The following is a 16400-nucleotide window of genomic DNA, read 5'->3' as shown; positions in this document are numbered from 1 at the left end:
TCAAAATTATTTTAAAGGGTTTTCCCTTGTATTCATATTGTACACAAGTGAATTACAGCACTTTTTTTTTTTTAAAGAGACCCTCATTGTAGCCTGGAGTGAAATATTGGGCTTGTGTGACCATGCAATGTAAATGGAACTGAATGTCAACATGAAGGCTTTGATTATTTATTAAAATATTTATAAATCATTTATCATCAACAATAAGTACCACACAAATAATTTCCCATCACTTTGAAAGAAGCTGCAGTGGTAGGGAAGAATGGAAGCAAGGCTCATAACACACACAGGCGTGGACACAATCTGGTCCTCCTACATACAAGTACTGTACTGTAAGTGGTTTGACACACAGATATTTAAAACACACATACACACACTAAAAACATGGAGGCAGCTCCAGATTATGTTTTGACAGACAGGGGCTGATACAGCTTTAATCTTATGCAAATCTTCCAACAGTTTAGCAAGTATTCACACATCATTTCTTCAAGTTAGTATCCAACATTTTAACGACAGTCATTCCTACTTGATTTGTAGATGAAAAGTGTTCATAGTAGCTGATTGAAGAAAAGAAAAGAAAACGTATCTCTCCAACACAACAAATGTCCGAAGAAACAGAAAGCACAGATGTGCATGGGAATGAACTGCAGTACACGTGATCTAACATATTTCCTATTCGATCCTGTGCAATATTAGCATATCAGAGGAGGGTGTGCTTGATGGAACATTCAGACAGATAAATCTATTTTGAGAACAGACAGACACGACATCATCTCATCAGACATCAGAACAAAAAAGTTCCACGTTAGAGCAAAAGGAGAATTAACTTTATCTACAAAGCCTACAATCAACAAAGATACATTTTTCTTGTTTTAAAATATGAAATACAAGCTTAAGTCTAAAAGGCATGGCCTTGTGCTTTGTGTTCCATTCACAGGTAATGGTTTTGTTACTCAATAACACAAAACTTGTAATGATGCACTTGCAGGTTAAAGCTCGATCACTAAATGTGGTTCAACATCTTGTCATTGCCACATCTGAACATTAGTATTTTTTTTTATGCAATGCTGAGACAAAAACACAAACAAAACGTGTAGTTCACATATTGCCACTACAAAATAATATAAATATCCATAGAGTCAATTACATCAACAAAAAGAAAAAAAAAACATCGAAAGAAAATATACAATAACCTCTATTAATGGATTTAAAGTAACACAAACAAGGTGTATCGAACTGAACAGAAAATCGTATTTGTTCGGAGTCCTTATCTTGTCAGACTGTGCCTGCAAAGACCTTGAGGCCTGAGTGTAATATTATTCACTCTTGAAAGACTATATTCATACACCCAAGCAGGTAGAGAACATTTAGATACATTTAAAACAAAAATTTGAAGATGAAATACATATATTTGTAACAGGTATACCCCTAAATGCCACCTGGTAATAGAGTTAGTGAGGTTTATTCAGTCCATCCTCTGAACAAGTAAAAGGCCATGGATCTTTCAGACTCTCATGCATGTCCGAGTTATAAGATTTTGTTTTAATCGATACATAAATAGCCTTTTTTTTTCTTTAACATTTAAGATGTGCACTCCTCTATGCCCTCACACAACCACGCGTTACATGATAAAACATAAACATTATACCAGCACAGACACAGTGACCTGAATGATTTTTGGCACACCAGATATCTCCTACCTAGATCTACTGTTGTAGACTTTAACTCAGTTTAAAACAGGCTACTTTACTACCTGGATATCTGGCTTCTGGCCATAGTAAGCAACAGCCTATAACAGCTGAAAAAGGCTTAGTGCAAAAAGTAAAATGCTGCAATGCATGCATGCAATGGAACCTGCAGTTATGCCTGCACAAATATAAAACATCTCTTTGCCATTACATGTATGACATAAGAGGAATAATGCTCAATAATAAGGAATCCTAGAAACTAATCACACAAACCCAAATGCATTCTCAGCTATCAGTCTTTAAATAATACAGGTTTTTAAATATTCTATAATTGTAGAAAAATAGCTTAACAGCTTTATTTAACGGAAAATTTGGGATTTGTGTCAATAAGAATCAAAGTATTGTGTGAGTGTATAATCGGGAGTGGAAATGCAGGTTTCACACTCAGTCAAGTAACCCAATGTTCTGGCTGCTCTACAAAGGCCACAGGAACTCAGAAATCCCAAGTCTGGATCACTATTCCACATAATCTTAAAGCTTTCCACAGATACATGACAGAACCAACAGTGTAACAGAGGTATACTTCTGCAGTGAAAGACTGCGACTGAGTGAGAGCGGTTCTCTCTGGTAAGGAAAGCCCCCGCATTAAAGTTCTCCAGGTTTCTGGTTGCAGCCGTTGCACACACGCACGGGGTGGTCCCAGCCGCGAGATGGGACCGCTCGACGTTCTGGGGAGCAATCGTCACACACTCCTTGGCCACAGGCGCGGCAGTGGTGCTTGGACAGCTTGGCAGTGAACTCGCGTTGGCAGTTGTGGCATGACAGGATGTCCTGATCAGGCACCCAGTAGGCAGGACGGGCTGCATCTTTCACGAGGCCTTAAGGGGCGATGAAACATAAATACGCTCATTGACACCACATTTGCATGTCTCCAAAGTTAGTATGACACTACAGCCAGGAGCTGCTTAACTTTGTGTAACTCGAAGACTGAAAACAAGGTAGAAAGGACATCCAGGCTTTGTCTGAGACTGAAAAAATTACAACTATTATGACCTCAGACTACTCACTTATTATTGTGAAGGATCTTTAACTAAATCATACTAAAACTTTAAAGCAAATTTCAAGTTTTATGGGGGTTATGTTCCAGACATTTTCTTGGCTGGGAGCAATGTTTTCCTTGAGTTTCACTGCTCATTTGAAGCAGTTCCAAGCCAAAACAGCCCAGCACATAACACCCCATAAAACATACATTTCCACTCTCTTCACTGAAGTCACACGCACAGAACAAACACACATTAAGCCTCCTCCATGTTTGTAACCTCCTCTGTTAATTAAATACTGCTCTGTGATGTTTTACCTAAGATCATTTGCACCCACTTGAGCTTTGCCCATGCTTATTTTTCCTCACCAATGTCTGAAGTGCATCATCACTCCAAGTAAAATGAAGTCTTTAGCTATCTTAGTTCTGGTTACCACAGAAACGTAGAAACAGGATTTGTATGTGTTAATAAGTGGGCTAATTTTGTTGAAGTATTTTTGGGTTGGTCAAAGATACACAGACATTTTCAGCAGGATATCAGGTTATCAAAAACAAATTTATCTAAGTCTGTCAGCTGTAAATATAGGTCAGACGCAGGCTTATGTAGTACCTAATGGTCAGATGACAAATATTGAGTCTATGCTAATATTAAACAGTTTTCCAGTTCTGGTAAAGACATCAGGCTGTTATGGGTCTTAATTGGTCCGAGTACTGTAGCCTCTCTCTTACCACCCTGTTACAGTAAAGACTGCACTGGAGTTTTGAAATTAGTGTAGAGGATGTAAAACTGATTGATCCAGAGTAGTGAACAGTCATTAAGGAATTGTATCAGATCTTTGTCATGTAAGCAACCAGTAAAAATCATTATCATTGACTTATAAAGGTGCAGCAAAACAGCAGGAAGTCCAACAGAAATGAGTGAACAAGAGGAGTAATTGCATCTCGTCTTCTGCTCCTGGCATGGTTCTGGATGCACTTTGCATTGGTGGTACACCCAATCTGCAGTTTTTGTAAGAGCCTGCTGCCACTTTTGGGCAGTGTCAAACATATCTGGAGCAATGTGAAATGTTGTTTGTTTAAGCTCTGTCTGGTACTTTTAGATTTGCCCTGCTGCAGGAAAGACAGAAGCTACGGTAGACTAGGTGGAGTGATCATAACATGCGTTTTTACATGGTAGCATCTTTTTCAAAGTAATATCTTAACTGAGTAATGTTGGCATATTGCAGTCCATGTATACATAGCCACCGTTTGTGCTTCAAATAACGTTCTTTATTGTTTCTCATGTCTGTTGTCATAGCGAACTCTGTTGTGAATGTCCCATTTCCAGTTCAATCTAAATTTTGACAAATCAGCATCTGACCCAGACATAATCCCAGACACACTTTTGGAGGACTTGAGAGAATGTGAGCCCTGTCACTACCTGAAGTGATGTGCTGCCCGATGCGAGTGGCACATGCTCAGAATGTGAGATGAACTGAATGGAGCTGTCGTTATCTAAAAGACATTAAGTATGCAGCACTCACTCTTGTGACACTGAAAACATCCTTTTTGAGAGTGAACGGTGTTCTGCAGAGCTGTGCCTTTAAGAGTCAGTCTAGTTTATTCAGTTCCCCTGCACAGCTCAACAAAAACAAGGTATGACAAGCGGATATAGTGATGTGCAGACCTGACATTGTATGGTCAATGTTTAATATGGCTGAGTGAAATACTAGTGTGGAAAACCTTCCATCTCTGAGCCTATTGACTTAATTAGCTATACGAGAACTCAGGGAAGTTATCTGTAATTTGCTAGCTAACTACCAACACTGACAGTTACAGCCAACAAGTAGAGATCAAGGGACACCCTCAGACTTCTATCTTCTTATAAAGATATTACTGTATATACTGAACGTGACTTCTCAAAGTGAAGTTGCTGCATTCAAACCTGCAAAAAGGACTGCCGGGTCTCAAATACACTGATTGAATAAACTTGATTGAATAAAGTAAGCTATGAACTAAAAACATGTTTGTTTGTTACTTTCAATCAAATTTAATTTTGAGTATCATGATGTGTCTCGTCAGACAGTTGCGGTAACTATGTTTCAGTTCCCCATAGCACTCTAAAGCACTACGTACCATATAAGGAGGATAATTCAGAGTAGCTTATACAAAAAATGACATATGAACAAGAACTACTTCGACTCAATCTGTGTGAACTGAACTTTAAAGTAGTTTTTGTAAAGTGTGTGAACCTTTTTCAACATTATACCCTGCTTTTTGCAATTCTATGGACTATGCTAACAGTACAATTACTTGGAAAAGATGTGTGAAAAGAAGACCTGCGCAGCCAGATATGTTTCTTCTTCCAGTTTTCTTTATCTATGTTACCCTGATCCTACATCAGGTAAACACAAGTCTGTCTCTGTAGTTTCTGTGTCGGTTTATTACCAATAATTTTCCACACTCAATGGAGACTATACTAAACACTAGGTAGAATAACACTCATATATGAAGATGTTGCTGTATGTCCTGAAGTAAGTGTTCAGGACAGTTTTAGGCTCCGTGGACAGTGTGTGTTTGATGATTTTAATTTGCTTTGTACTTTACCATCTTTACCATCAAGACTTCTGCAGAACATCATTGAAAGCTCAAACTAGTCAAACTCAACCTAACCTTTTGCTTTTTACTGTAAATAAGAAAGATATGACCACCAGAGGATATTGTACAATGTACCATGACATTAACTGGGCAACTGCTACGTAAAAATTACTGTTACGATTTGGCCATGCTCACCCAGTGGGATGTCAATAGCAGTGACCATGACTCCTAAGGTGTTGGTAACTGCTTCTCCAACCTTCCTGGCAAGAGTTCCACCTTCCTCCTCTTCAAGCTGCGCCTCAAGTAGCTCTAAATGAGGAGAAAAACCTTGCTCAAGCTATGCTAAAAATAAATGTTCTATGGAAGAATAAAACAGGAAGAGGAATAATGTGAAATTGCTGACAGTGTGTACCTGCATAAGAAGCTCTCTGCTCATAGCAGACGTCACAGACTCTGACAGGGGCGAGACCCCAGCCCCTCTCAGGGACGGGTGCAGCTTTGGAGGAGCAGCCATCACAGAAGCCCTCCCCGCAGGCACGGCAGTGATGTTTGGTGTCATTATCCTGGAAGACTATGTGACACTTGTGGCACACCTTGTACGAGAGAAAAACAACAGCACGTGCTGTTATTGAGCAAGAGGAAAGGGGAGGAGGGTGCAACCTGAGTCTTTCCATGCTTTATCTTATGACCTGCACACATAGATTGTGTAATAGGAACATAGCACGATAGACAGTAAACATCCCTGTGGACATGAAATTGTTGACTTGACTGTTGGTAGCGGGTGGCAGAGGGTGGGGCTTTGTGTGTCACTCACCAAGACGAGGGAGTTGGGTTTCCAGTATGCTGGGGCGATCTGATCTGTCAGCCAAGAGGTGACGGCCTTGGCAGGTTTGACACTGAGCTCTGACACAGATTGGGCCACTAAGTTGACTCCATCCAGAAGCCGCTGTGCAGCATTGCTGTTGTCCTTTAAAAAGCCCTCAGACTGTAAAACAGCAAAGGGAATTAAACCTTTAAATAACACAATAATTCAATGTCAATATCATAACTGGCATTTGAAATAGAATTTTTAAAAAAACATGAAACTGTTCACATTACCCCTGGCCAAACATGTTGGATTTCAGTGCGAACGACTGTATCCACGGGATCCTGGTTACCATACCAATACTGACGGCTCCGATAGATCACTCCGCAGTTGGGACATTCAATAACGTACCTAAACATACGTTCAAAACAAATAAAACGACTCTTATGTGCTGAATAATGTGCAAGTTAGAGTTGACTAAAAAAGTCTGGAGCAGCTGTGGCATATTAGCCTGTGTGTTCCATTCACAGGTGAACATAAACCTAAAACTCTCCTAATTAAAGGTAACCCTGCAGGTCGTTCCCCTGCTACTCACCCTGACCAGGCATATTTGGCGAGACCCAGCCATGGAGAGTCTGAGGAGGCAGAAGTCTTGGGAACAACTATAACTTCTTTTCCACCTTCATAGCAAGCCTGAGAGAATGCACCACAAAATGATTTCAACTTAAGCATCATCATCAATGGACCAACAATACGATAAACAAAAGAGAGCGCGGAAGATAAAGTTTTGCGACCATGCTTACCTTGCAGGTGTAAATGCGATTATCATGCTGAGCAGAGTAACGGCAGCGATGCTTTGCCCCGTGGCACACACCTTCTCCCAAGTGGTTCATGCTGTTCTTGCAGCCAGATCTGTGATAAATGCAGTGAGTCAGGTTGTTAATCGCCAACAACAAGCTGAAAGATAGATGAAAATAGGAATTTTCTTTTTCAAAAACAAATCATAAGAGTACTGACCCACAACTGAGGCACAGGCTGGAGCAGGTGAAGTACTCATCAGGAAAGAAGCAGCCGTGCCCTACCAGCTCACCTGCGATCTCTCCATTGAAGCGCTCACTCAATGCCTGCAATGACATTAAGGACCAACAGACACTTAAAATATTCACTGTAGCAACAAAAACAATATATCTTAAGTTAAACCGGCACAAACTGTGTTCGGTGTGACTGTGACTGGCTCAGATGAGGGTTCTCTTCTGAACAAGTTTGCTTATTGAAAAGTTGGCTGACTTTTGAGCTATAAAAACATGTACCTGCAGGGCTTTGAAGATAACCACAGGGGTCCGGGGGGAGCGGGTAGCGTTGTTATCCAGGAGCTGCTCAAGTTTACTCTGCAGGCCACGGAAGTCGGTGGGGGGAGTGAGAGTCTGCGTGCCCCAATACTGGACAGAGCTGAAGGCTTCTGGGTAACGGGAGAGCTTCATAAAGCGCTCCAACAGCACCCGATCTACTGACTCAGATGATTTCTCTACAGCAGGAAAAAGATGGAGCCGTTACCCTTGACTGCGATCATGATAGATTGCAGATAAACTATTTATCTTTGCCTACACAAATCCTAAAATATCTAATATACTCACACCCTGTCCCCCACTGTGACGTGGGGGAAATACAGCTGATCTTCCTGAGATTTACAGTAAAGTAAGCTTAAGAGATCAATATTAAGACCAAACAAACTGAATACTTTGTTGGTGTGCTTTTTTTATCTTCCTTCAGTGTGCTGCAAAGCTTTTTTGTGATATAAAATCCCCCATCAATGTGAGTTAATCTCTCTATTTTTGATCAATACTCTGGCCAGTCATAGCAGACTGGGCCTCTTGGGAGAGGTCGTTAAAAAATCAGGAGCTAAAAGGGAGCATTTACATCAGGACGTGCCCAGAGGTGCTTAAATAGTGTATAATATGTGTAAAATTATGTGTTTTTGAAAATGAAAGCAATTAAACCTTTTCGTATAGATCCCCCAAAGTAGGATTATCAACATTTAAATAATTATCGTATAGGCTTAATAGAGACAATTAGCAAGCACTTGAACGGTAGTTCAGTAAATTGCAACAATTGTATTCCTTAATTGTTTCTTCATGGTTCAGCTTACTCACAACAAATGACACTATGTCTACCCAACACTGAATCACTGTATTTTGAATGCTTTTCTTCTCCCCCCAAAAACAATAATTAAGCGTCCGTAAGCCTCTGTGAGAAAAATGACTTAAGCGACCCACCTAAGGGTGGTAATGCACCGCAGTGAACATCGGGGCCTCTTTATGTAGACAGATATTACAACGGACTTCTTAAAGTGAACTGTATTTACAAGATCCGATGATACCATAAATCTGAGAACAGCAAGAGCAAGCACTGCAAGTCTGTGCAGGTTGATTTTCATAGAGTTGAAAACCTCACTGGAGCTCATCAGAGGTCACAGAAAAGACATGGATCCATGGCATTGTGGAATGTCAGCTTGAAAAACTGGGTAGAAATGTGGAAAATCTGGTTTGACTACAACTATGTCTCAAAAAGCTGGAATGTAAATTGCTGCTGTACCTCTGCTCTGGACTAATATTCACAGAAGCTGTAATATGTTTAACCCTTAGTTTACTTTAAAAGGCCTGCCGCGCTTCCTTTGCGGTGACGCAGAACCATGTTAAAGTTATCACATTCAGAATTTATGCAAAGATGAAGAGTGAAGTTGTATTAAAAGGTCTGACTCATTTTTTTATATTTGTGACCCCCTTTGTGTTAATAGCTGGATGTTTTACCTGAACCCAACAGCTTAGTGTGAACGGTTTCATGGAAGATGACCACTGCAGGACCCAGGGTGGATAGCGGGACATCCAGGCCACAGCGGGCTGTTGCGGCCTTAAGTTCCTTTGTGAAATGTTTCAAATAAGCATCCGAGGCATCCCCGAGGAACTTAAAAAGGTCGTCATGGAGACGGTCAGCATGGGTGCGGTAAATGATGAGGTCGGAGATGGCCAACACTTTGAGTAAGAGACGGGTTCTTTGGCCCTGTTTGGAACTGTTCCCAAGCAGGCCCTCTGTATCGATGACCACGACTTTGTGGATGGGGTCGAATGCCGCCCACACCCCCACAGTGCACGACTCCTGTGTGGGAGAAGTTTTGAACACTTCTCTGCCCATGAAGAACGTGTGGTTCAGGGTGTGAGACTTGCCCTCGCCCGTGTTACCGAAGATGGAAACCACTTTGAGCAGCTGCTCGGGGTCACAGCTAAGGCTCTTCATGAATGATGCTTCATCTTTGATCTTGAGAAGAACAAAAAACGAAGTTTAACTGATAATGACTTCAACAACAAATGTAAAACTGACTTTCTTTTATTTTTACTGTGTTCTTTCTCAATGATAAGCACCACAAGCAGAACTCACCTGCATTTCTTCATTCTCGTCGACCAGGAGAAAGCTGGAAACCTTCTCCAGGAGTTTTGATCTCTGAGATTGAGTCTCATCAGCTATTTGAACAGCAGCCTGGACAGATGTTGGGACAGAGTTGACCTCTGCAGGTTTGGGTGGTGGAGGATAAGGGGTGAGCTGGTGTTTCTTCTTGCTGCTCCCACTGTGGGTGCGTTTCTGACAGTCTTGGCACAAGTTAACTTTGCAGTTCTGGCAGCGAACCACTGATCTGTGACGCTTGCCACTATCCCCATTACCTCCTTTACAGTTATCACAGTAGGGGACGTGCCCAGGACCAATCTGGACACGCTCATGGTTTTTCAGACGCTCCTGACTGTGGAGCTCAAGCTCACAGCGAACACACTGGAGGCTTTTGCAGTCATCACACTCAAATGCAGCCTCTTCAGAGCCACCACAGGAATAATTCTCTTGACATATTAGACTAGTGTTGACTCCCTTTTCAGAAGACGAGCCATGTCCACTCATTGTTTCTTACAAGGTGAGCTTGAATACAGACTAGCTCTTATTGGACCAGCTTTGACAATAGCACCAGTGACAAATCAATGCAAAATGCTCAACATGTAGTAATACTGAACTTATATGGCAAAATACTATCAAATAAACTTAAGGCAGCTGCATGGTAACAAGTTGGGTGGTTCTAGCAGTGAAAAAAAGCCTCAAAAGTAATACTTTTTGACAAATGTGTTGAAATTCAAACTTCTATATAACGTCCTTTAGTACAACGAACAGTGAGGCAATGAAGCAGAAACAGAGTCCTTGAGTTACACCTGATATCTTATTTAACACTAGCAGTTAGCTTGTTCGTCCAATAAAGTTGGCAATTACGTGCAGCACCGGCACAAAATAGATTTGAAATGAGTGGAAAAAACAGTCAGATGATACAAAAATATGAACAAGCAGACAGTACCAGTCGAGACAATGAGTTCTCCCTGAAAGAAATTAATGTGCAAATGTTGATGCTAACAACAGTCTAGCTAGTAAGCTGACCCTCAGAAGCTCGCTGGGAAAATCGGTGTATGATTTGGCATCTAAGTAGAAATACTTAGCTTACAGCTAGCTCTTGTCGGTGGACAGTTTGTACTTTTTCCAAAGAAAAGCTGTAAATAGCGAGCCAGCAAGCCTTATCACTTTATAGTCGTCCAAACAAGCAGCTAGCCTCCAGTCTGACAACTGAACTGTTATAACATATCAACAAAAACAACAGCTGGTTGATGCCAAAAGCTCGGATATCCGCGGACTCTTTGGCGTTAAACCGGGAGGGAAATCCGCACAATTCCGTTTTAAAAGTATTAAAAAGTGTTACTGTGTTTGAATCCTTCCGAGCAGTGTCATTGTTTTGTTCTTCAGCCCCCTCCCTGACAAATTTCTCTAGCTACGTTATGTCGTTGCCAGGTCAGATCAGCTGATCAGATTATTTTCAGTCACAGGGACAGAGGAGAGAACAGGACGGTTGCATGATGGGAAACGTAGTTCTACAAAACTGACTGCTCTCCAGTCTGTGCAGCTCCCAGCATTTCATGTTTAGAAAACAATCAGGATCAATCTAATCCACGTAATATTATAATACTGTCTATGAACTATATAGTAAACTTCTGAAAATACATCGTGTCACACTCTCAATGATAATTTCTGTTTTAAAAAAATCCTTTTTTTCCTTTTTTTTTTTTAAGGTTTTGTTTTTTGGTGTCTTGTATGCAAAAGGTGCTGAAGGAGCGTAAATGAAAATTCTCACAACCAGAACCAATTCAACCAAATAACCATAAATCAAAAATATTTTAATTTGTCAAGTACTTACCTGTGGCATACAAACAAACAATAATTGATAAATAAATATAAGACAAGTCATTGTAATCTAATAGATGGCAAAGTATATGTGGGTGTTGTGAAAAGTTCAGAATATCTTAACATTTAATTAAAACCTTCCTTTTTGCAAATAAAGATTCATCACTGGTCATCATTTTAACAAAGAAAATGCTGGTGGGGGTTTTCTAAAGTAAATGCTGGATGCATACCCCATCATAGACTTTCAAACAAAGGATAGATTTAAATGGCCTTTGTCTTGTAAAATAACACTTCAAAGAAACAGCAGGTGACCATTTGTCCTGAATGGCGCTTTGTGTTTTCCCTCCGTTTCTTCACTGACAGTAACTTCTACTGAGGAATCTTCAGGTTGGATGTTTCAAGATTTGATAGTTAAAGCAAAACACAATAAATGGCAATGAATATGTGTTTCACTGCGGTGCATTTATTATGAAACTTACAACACACACACAAATATAAACACCAAAGAACAGTTAGTAAGCTAAGAAAAGTATAAGGAGAAGAATATTTAGCTCAGTGAATGACATTTTGAGCATAATCCATATTTTGCAGAGAGATACTTTGGTGAGAATGCACAGGTTTGTGGTAAAAACAGTTGAGTCACTCTTCAGAGTTCATATCAGATGAAGATTTTTCTCCATCGACAGTCCCAAAAAGACTTTAAATGTTTAAGCAGGCTGAGCTTTCTGGGTTTACAGTCCCTGTGCTGGTGCTTAATAGCAGCCAATACAGCACAGTCAAAGACATCTTTGAGGTTGTGCTGTGTCAGAGCTGAACACTCCAAATACTCATGAGCTCTGATCCTGTGAGCCAGCCTTCTGGCCTGACTAAAGCTCACCGGTCTGGTGTTCTGCTGGTCCAGATGAATGAGGATGTCCACACTGTGACGAAGGTCTGACTGAGTTCCCACCAGAAGGATGGGAGAGGTCGGACTGCCGGCACGGATCTGAGGGATCCATTTGGAGGTGATGTTCGTGAAGGAGCAAGGGTTAACTAGGCTGAAGCAGAGGATGAAGACGTCCACATGGGCATAGCACAGGGAGCGAAGATGGCCAAACTCCTCCTTACAGGTCAAATAAAAAGAGTTAAGGTGAAAAACTCACTAGTATACTAAAAAAAAGTAAAGACCTAAAAGATGTGTGTGATCTTTACCTGCCCAGCAGTATCTATCAGTTTAATACGAGTTGGAACTCCATTCACATGAACCAAACCTGGAAGTTTGGTAATTTGATCAAAATCAGCATCTGTGTTATTATTAAGTCAAACAATTAAATCTAAAAAAAAAAAAAAAAAAAGAAGAGTTATCTTACCAGTGAAAACGTCAAATGCTGTTTGCCTGTACTCGCTGTTGTATCCATTGAAGATGTAACTGATAATCAAGGTAGTTTTGCCCACTGCTCCATCACCAACCAGCATGCAGCTCAGCTCTTCTCTCACTCTGTTTGGTTTATCAAGTCTCTGACAGATCTGTGCCATCGTCTTTTCTGGTATTACTCCATCATCGAGCTGTGCAGCGCTACTGTAAAGGATGTCCTCTCAGCCAGTGTCTCGTTGGTGGCAATAAAAGGAGAGGGCCACCTCGATTTGAAAGAACAAAGGCGCCCAATCAGATGGGCGACCTCCTTTCAGCACTTTCCAGTTTCCGTTTGATGCATACTTTATTATCACTCTGTCCAAGACGCCATTTGGTGTGAAGGTCAGTTGACGTGATATCAAAAGCATACAGTACAACAACGGAATATATTGAAACTCTCTGTCAACTTTATGTTATGAAAAAAAAGTAAATAAAAAAACACAAAAAACGTTACAATGGACAAATAATAAGCGAGGCAGTTTGTTAAACATAGCGATAATCCTCGCTATTTTTTCCTTTATTATTATTTTTTGGTTATTAGTTGTACATCAAATTCCATAAGACTATAGGCCTAAGACAAAGTGAAGTTAAAAAGAAAGAAAAGAAATTCTCTGTCGAGAACTGCAATAAATTAATCAACAACTAGCTGTAATACCACCACAGGTCAGTAGATGGAGGTGTTGCCCCAGGATCCGTCTTTGTGCGGGTCCATCTTGAGCGTCATCAACACAACGAGTCCAATTTCATCTGAATCGTTTCTATTCTCAAGCTGATGTTTTAGGGGTGAAAAATACTTATATTTAAAGTTTGTCACATGCATAAACAATTCTTGGTGTCCAGAACGTATGTTGTTTGTTTTTTAAGAGATGATTTTACCAGAAAACCTAAACGATTAATATAGCATAAGAGACCACAATTATAGACTATAGGCCTCCACAATTACTTTGGTTGAACATGGGTAAACATTAATTTATTCATATAAACTTTAACACCTGTCATTGTTAAAGTATATTGAGGCTCCCTCTCCCTCTCCTGTCAGTTTATCAGTCAGTCCTTGTGAAAACTATGACAATCAGTTACAACAGGCCTGCAATCATTCTTTCTCAGTTTATGCAGAAACGTCCACAGAGAGGTCGCTGCACTTTGATTTCTGAATATTTCTTTTGTGGTTTTGTTAAACTGTGTTTGATAAATTCAGTTGTCAATGTCAAAATAACAGAAACATGTTGTGGTACAATGCCACGCAATTCATCACCACCACAAACTGCAGATTCCAAAAAGCGCACAGAAGGCAAATTGAAGGGCAAAGGGCACAGCTGGATTAGCATTGTTAGACTGTCATCAGCTGCAGTTTATAGCAGCAGCATCATGTGCTGCGGTTCATCCTGTCTTTTTACGGGGTAACTGAGTTCACAAACACACACACCGATATGATACCGATAAATACCGAAAGTACAATCCTGGCAATCCCTCTGGAAACACGCTTGACTGCACTGAATTTGTATAAGGATATATTTGCAGATTATATTTTCTATTAATCAATTTAATTAGGCTAAAAATAGTGAGAATCAACTCAGAACCTCATAATCAATCAATATATATACATATTTATTTGATAAAAAGAAAAAATAGGAGCAAATCCTTAAATCTGTGAAGTTTTAAACATGTTGTTTACAGCGATTGACAAAGTTGTTACTAATCAATTCTACGTCCATCAGTCAGTTTAATATGGCAGCAGATGTTTCAGATGTGCTTGTATAAGCTGTTGGGCTGCGGAGTAGAAATGCAACGTGCCATTAAAAGAGCAAACAAACGGAAAGTGTCTTAAGATTGTAGCTTCCTGATCTCATTCTGACTACTTGTGTCATTATAATACAGCGACAAATTTATATCATGTATTTGATTTTTGAAACTCGAAATGTCAAGAAAACAATGAAGTAAAGATCTTCAGATAAATGGGGGCTTAAACAAAAATGGCAACACTTACTGCATCTTGCATGGAAAAACTTTTAATGTGAATATCTCGTCTGGTAGAATTTAATTAAAAATAGCTCTTTGTTGTTTTTTTTAAATCGAAAATTCACAGTTTCTACAACACAAAACCACATCTGTTCTGCAGAACAAAATAACAAACTTTGTAAGATGTAAGCAGGGAAATGTTTGGGGGTGAAAAATGCAACTTTAAGCAAAGTGTTGCTGCTTATCTGTGTGAGCCTGCAGGAAACTCTGGGAGCATTGTGTTGTAAGGTCTCTGCTTCCTGTTTGCCGTTGTTTCTCATTCACTTGTTCTCTTCTCCCTTGCACTCCCCCCTTTTCCCACCACCTGTGGTGTGAGTGATAGAGTTTATTCCCAATTGTAGGACAACATCTGGTCGTCGCCCCCCCTTGACACACATCGTGTTTCCAGCTCACTCCCTTGCTACACCTTTGACAGTTATGAGTCACAATGCTGTTCCTTAGCCCAAGGTAAATGTCAAACACAGGAAACGGTCTTTAAATATCTCTGCGCTCACAGATTCTTTTCCTGTATCATCTTCTTTTATCACAGATCAACCTCAGGGCGACTCACCACTTATTCAAACACAAGCACCTTGCAAACAAATCAAACATCTTTGTATGGGTTGCAGACACCTCTACTCGAGCAGTAGATGTCAGCATTGTGCTGATGACAGTAGGTCAGACCCCACAGACGCATCTGTTTCTGTAAACATGTTTTGCGTTGACATTCTCACACTCTGTGCATGACTAGACATGCTGCAATGAATCCTGACATAGATTTATTGAGGTAATCTGCTTAGTAAGTATTTCTCTGTGTGTGCGGCTTAGGAACCCAGCACACACCTAATTCCATACATTTTCATTATGGAATGATAAATTTGATAACTGTTTGACTTTTGTGAGCCTATTCAAAGATGTTATGTACTGTAAAGTAAACTCAAACACCTCTCAGTCTCCTGAAATCATTAGTTTATATAAAAATATATAAATAATAATAATATAAATAATATAATTTCCCTTGGGGTATTAATAAAGTATTTAATTAAATTAAATTAAATTAAATTTTACTGAGCAGCAGTCCAAAGTTCCAGATGCACCTTAAATCTCACAACAAAAGAGAAATCTGTCAGATAGGTGTTAAAAGATTATACTCCTCCCTAAGCTAGAGATCAACACTGCTAGAGTCCACTGTAGGTCAAGAGGCTAACGCAGTGACAGCGTGATAAACAAACCATTTTCATTACATTTCAAGCATCATATATGCTCGATAGATATTGCACTAGCTCTTAAGAGATGATGATTTGAGTAGGAAGGGGTTGTGAATGTGAACATTTTTCCCTTTGGTTCCATAGGTATTTAGCATCTCTACTATTTAAACCATGACAGCCCTAACCTTATTTCTTGAATTAGACTTAATGCACAGATTGTCATGGATCACCTGCCCTGTAATCATTATTTATAAGAGAACTTGTAGTTCTTTTTTAGCTCTAACTTCAGAAATTAGCTCTGAAATTACCTTTGTCCATGTGTCCAAAATCTACTTTCACAATCCATGGTTTCAAATTGTGAGATACCAGTACTTAGACTGTTGTTTTCTGTCAGGCTGTGGTCATGGGACACAATGGGAATCCCAACCTATGA

General features: G+C 40.0%; 2 protein-coding genes across 2 annotated transcripts; both read right to left on the bottom strand.

The window, feature by feature from the left end:
* Positions 1-152: 152 nt before the first annotated feature.
* Positions 153-10972, bottom strand: LOC140270073 (zinc finger FYVE domain-containing protein 1-like). Its single transcript, XM_072365148.1, has 11 exons — positions 9542-10972; positions 8917-9421; positions 7420-7634; positions 7127-7233; positions 6913-7021; positions 6705-6802; positions 6403-6520; positions 6119-6289; positions 5717-5897; positions 5500-5613; positions 153-2566 (listed from the first exon to the last, which is right to left on the bottom strand). Exons 1-11 carry the CDS (start codon positions 10049-10051, stop codon positions 2334-2336), a joined length of 2361 nt encoding a protein of 786 aa, XP_072221249.1. The 5' UTR covers positions 10052-10972; the 3' UTR covers positions 153-2333.
* Positions 10973-12026: 1054 nt separating this feature from the next.
* Positions 12027-12883, bottom strand: LOC140269830 (rho-related GTP-binding protein RhoV-like). The gene is made up of 3 exons (XM_072364810.1): positions 12718-12883; positions 12560-12618; positions 12027-12470 (listed from the first exon to the last, which is right to left on the bottom strand). The coding sequence occupies exons 1-3, from the start codon at positions 12881-12883 to the stop codon at positions 12027-12029; spliced, it is 669 nt and encodes a 222-aa protein (XP_072220911.1).
* Between the last annotated feature and the right edge of the window lie 3517 nt (positions 12884-16400).

Source organism: Leuresthes tenuis, unplaced genomic scaffold, assembly GCF_036924035.1.
Source record: "Leuresthes tenuis unplaced genomic scaffold, fLeuTen1.0.hap1 SCAF_15, whole genome shotgun sequence".
In the NCBI taxonomy this organism is placed as follows: domain Eukaryota; kingdom Metazoa; phylum Chordata; class Actinopteri; order Atheriniformes; family Atherinopsidae; genus Leuresthes; species Leuresthes tenuis.
The sequence above is the reverse complement of the archived record's forward strand: the minus strand, read 5'-3'. Positions and strand labels throughout refer to the sequence as shown.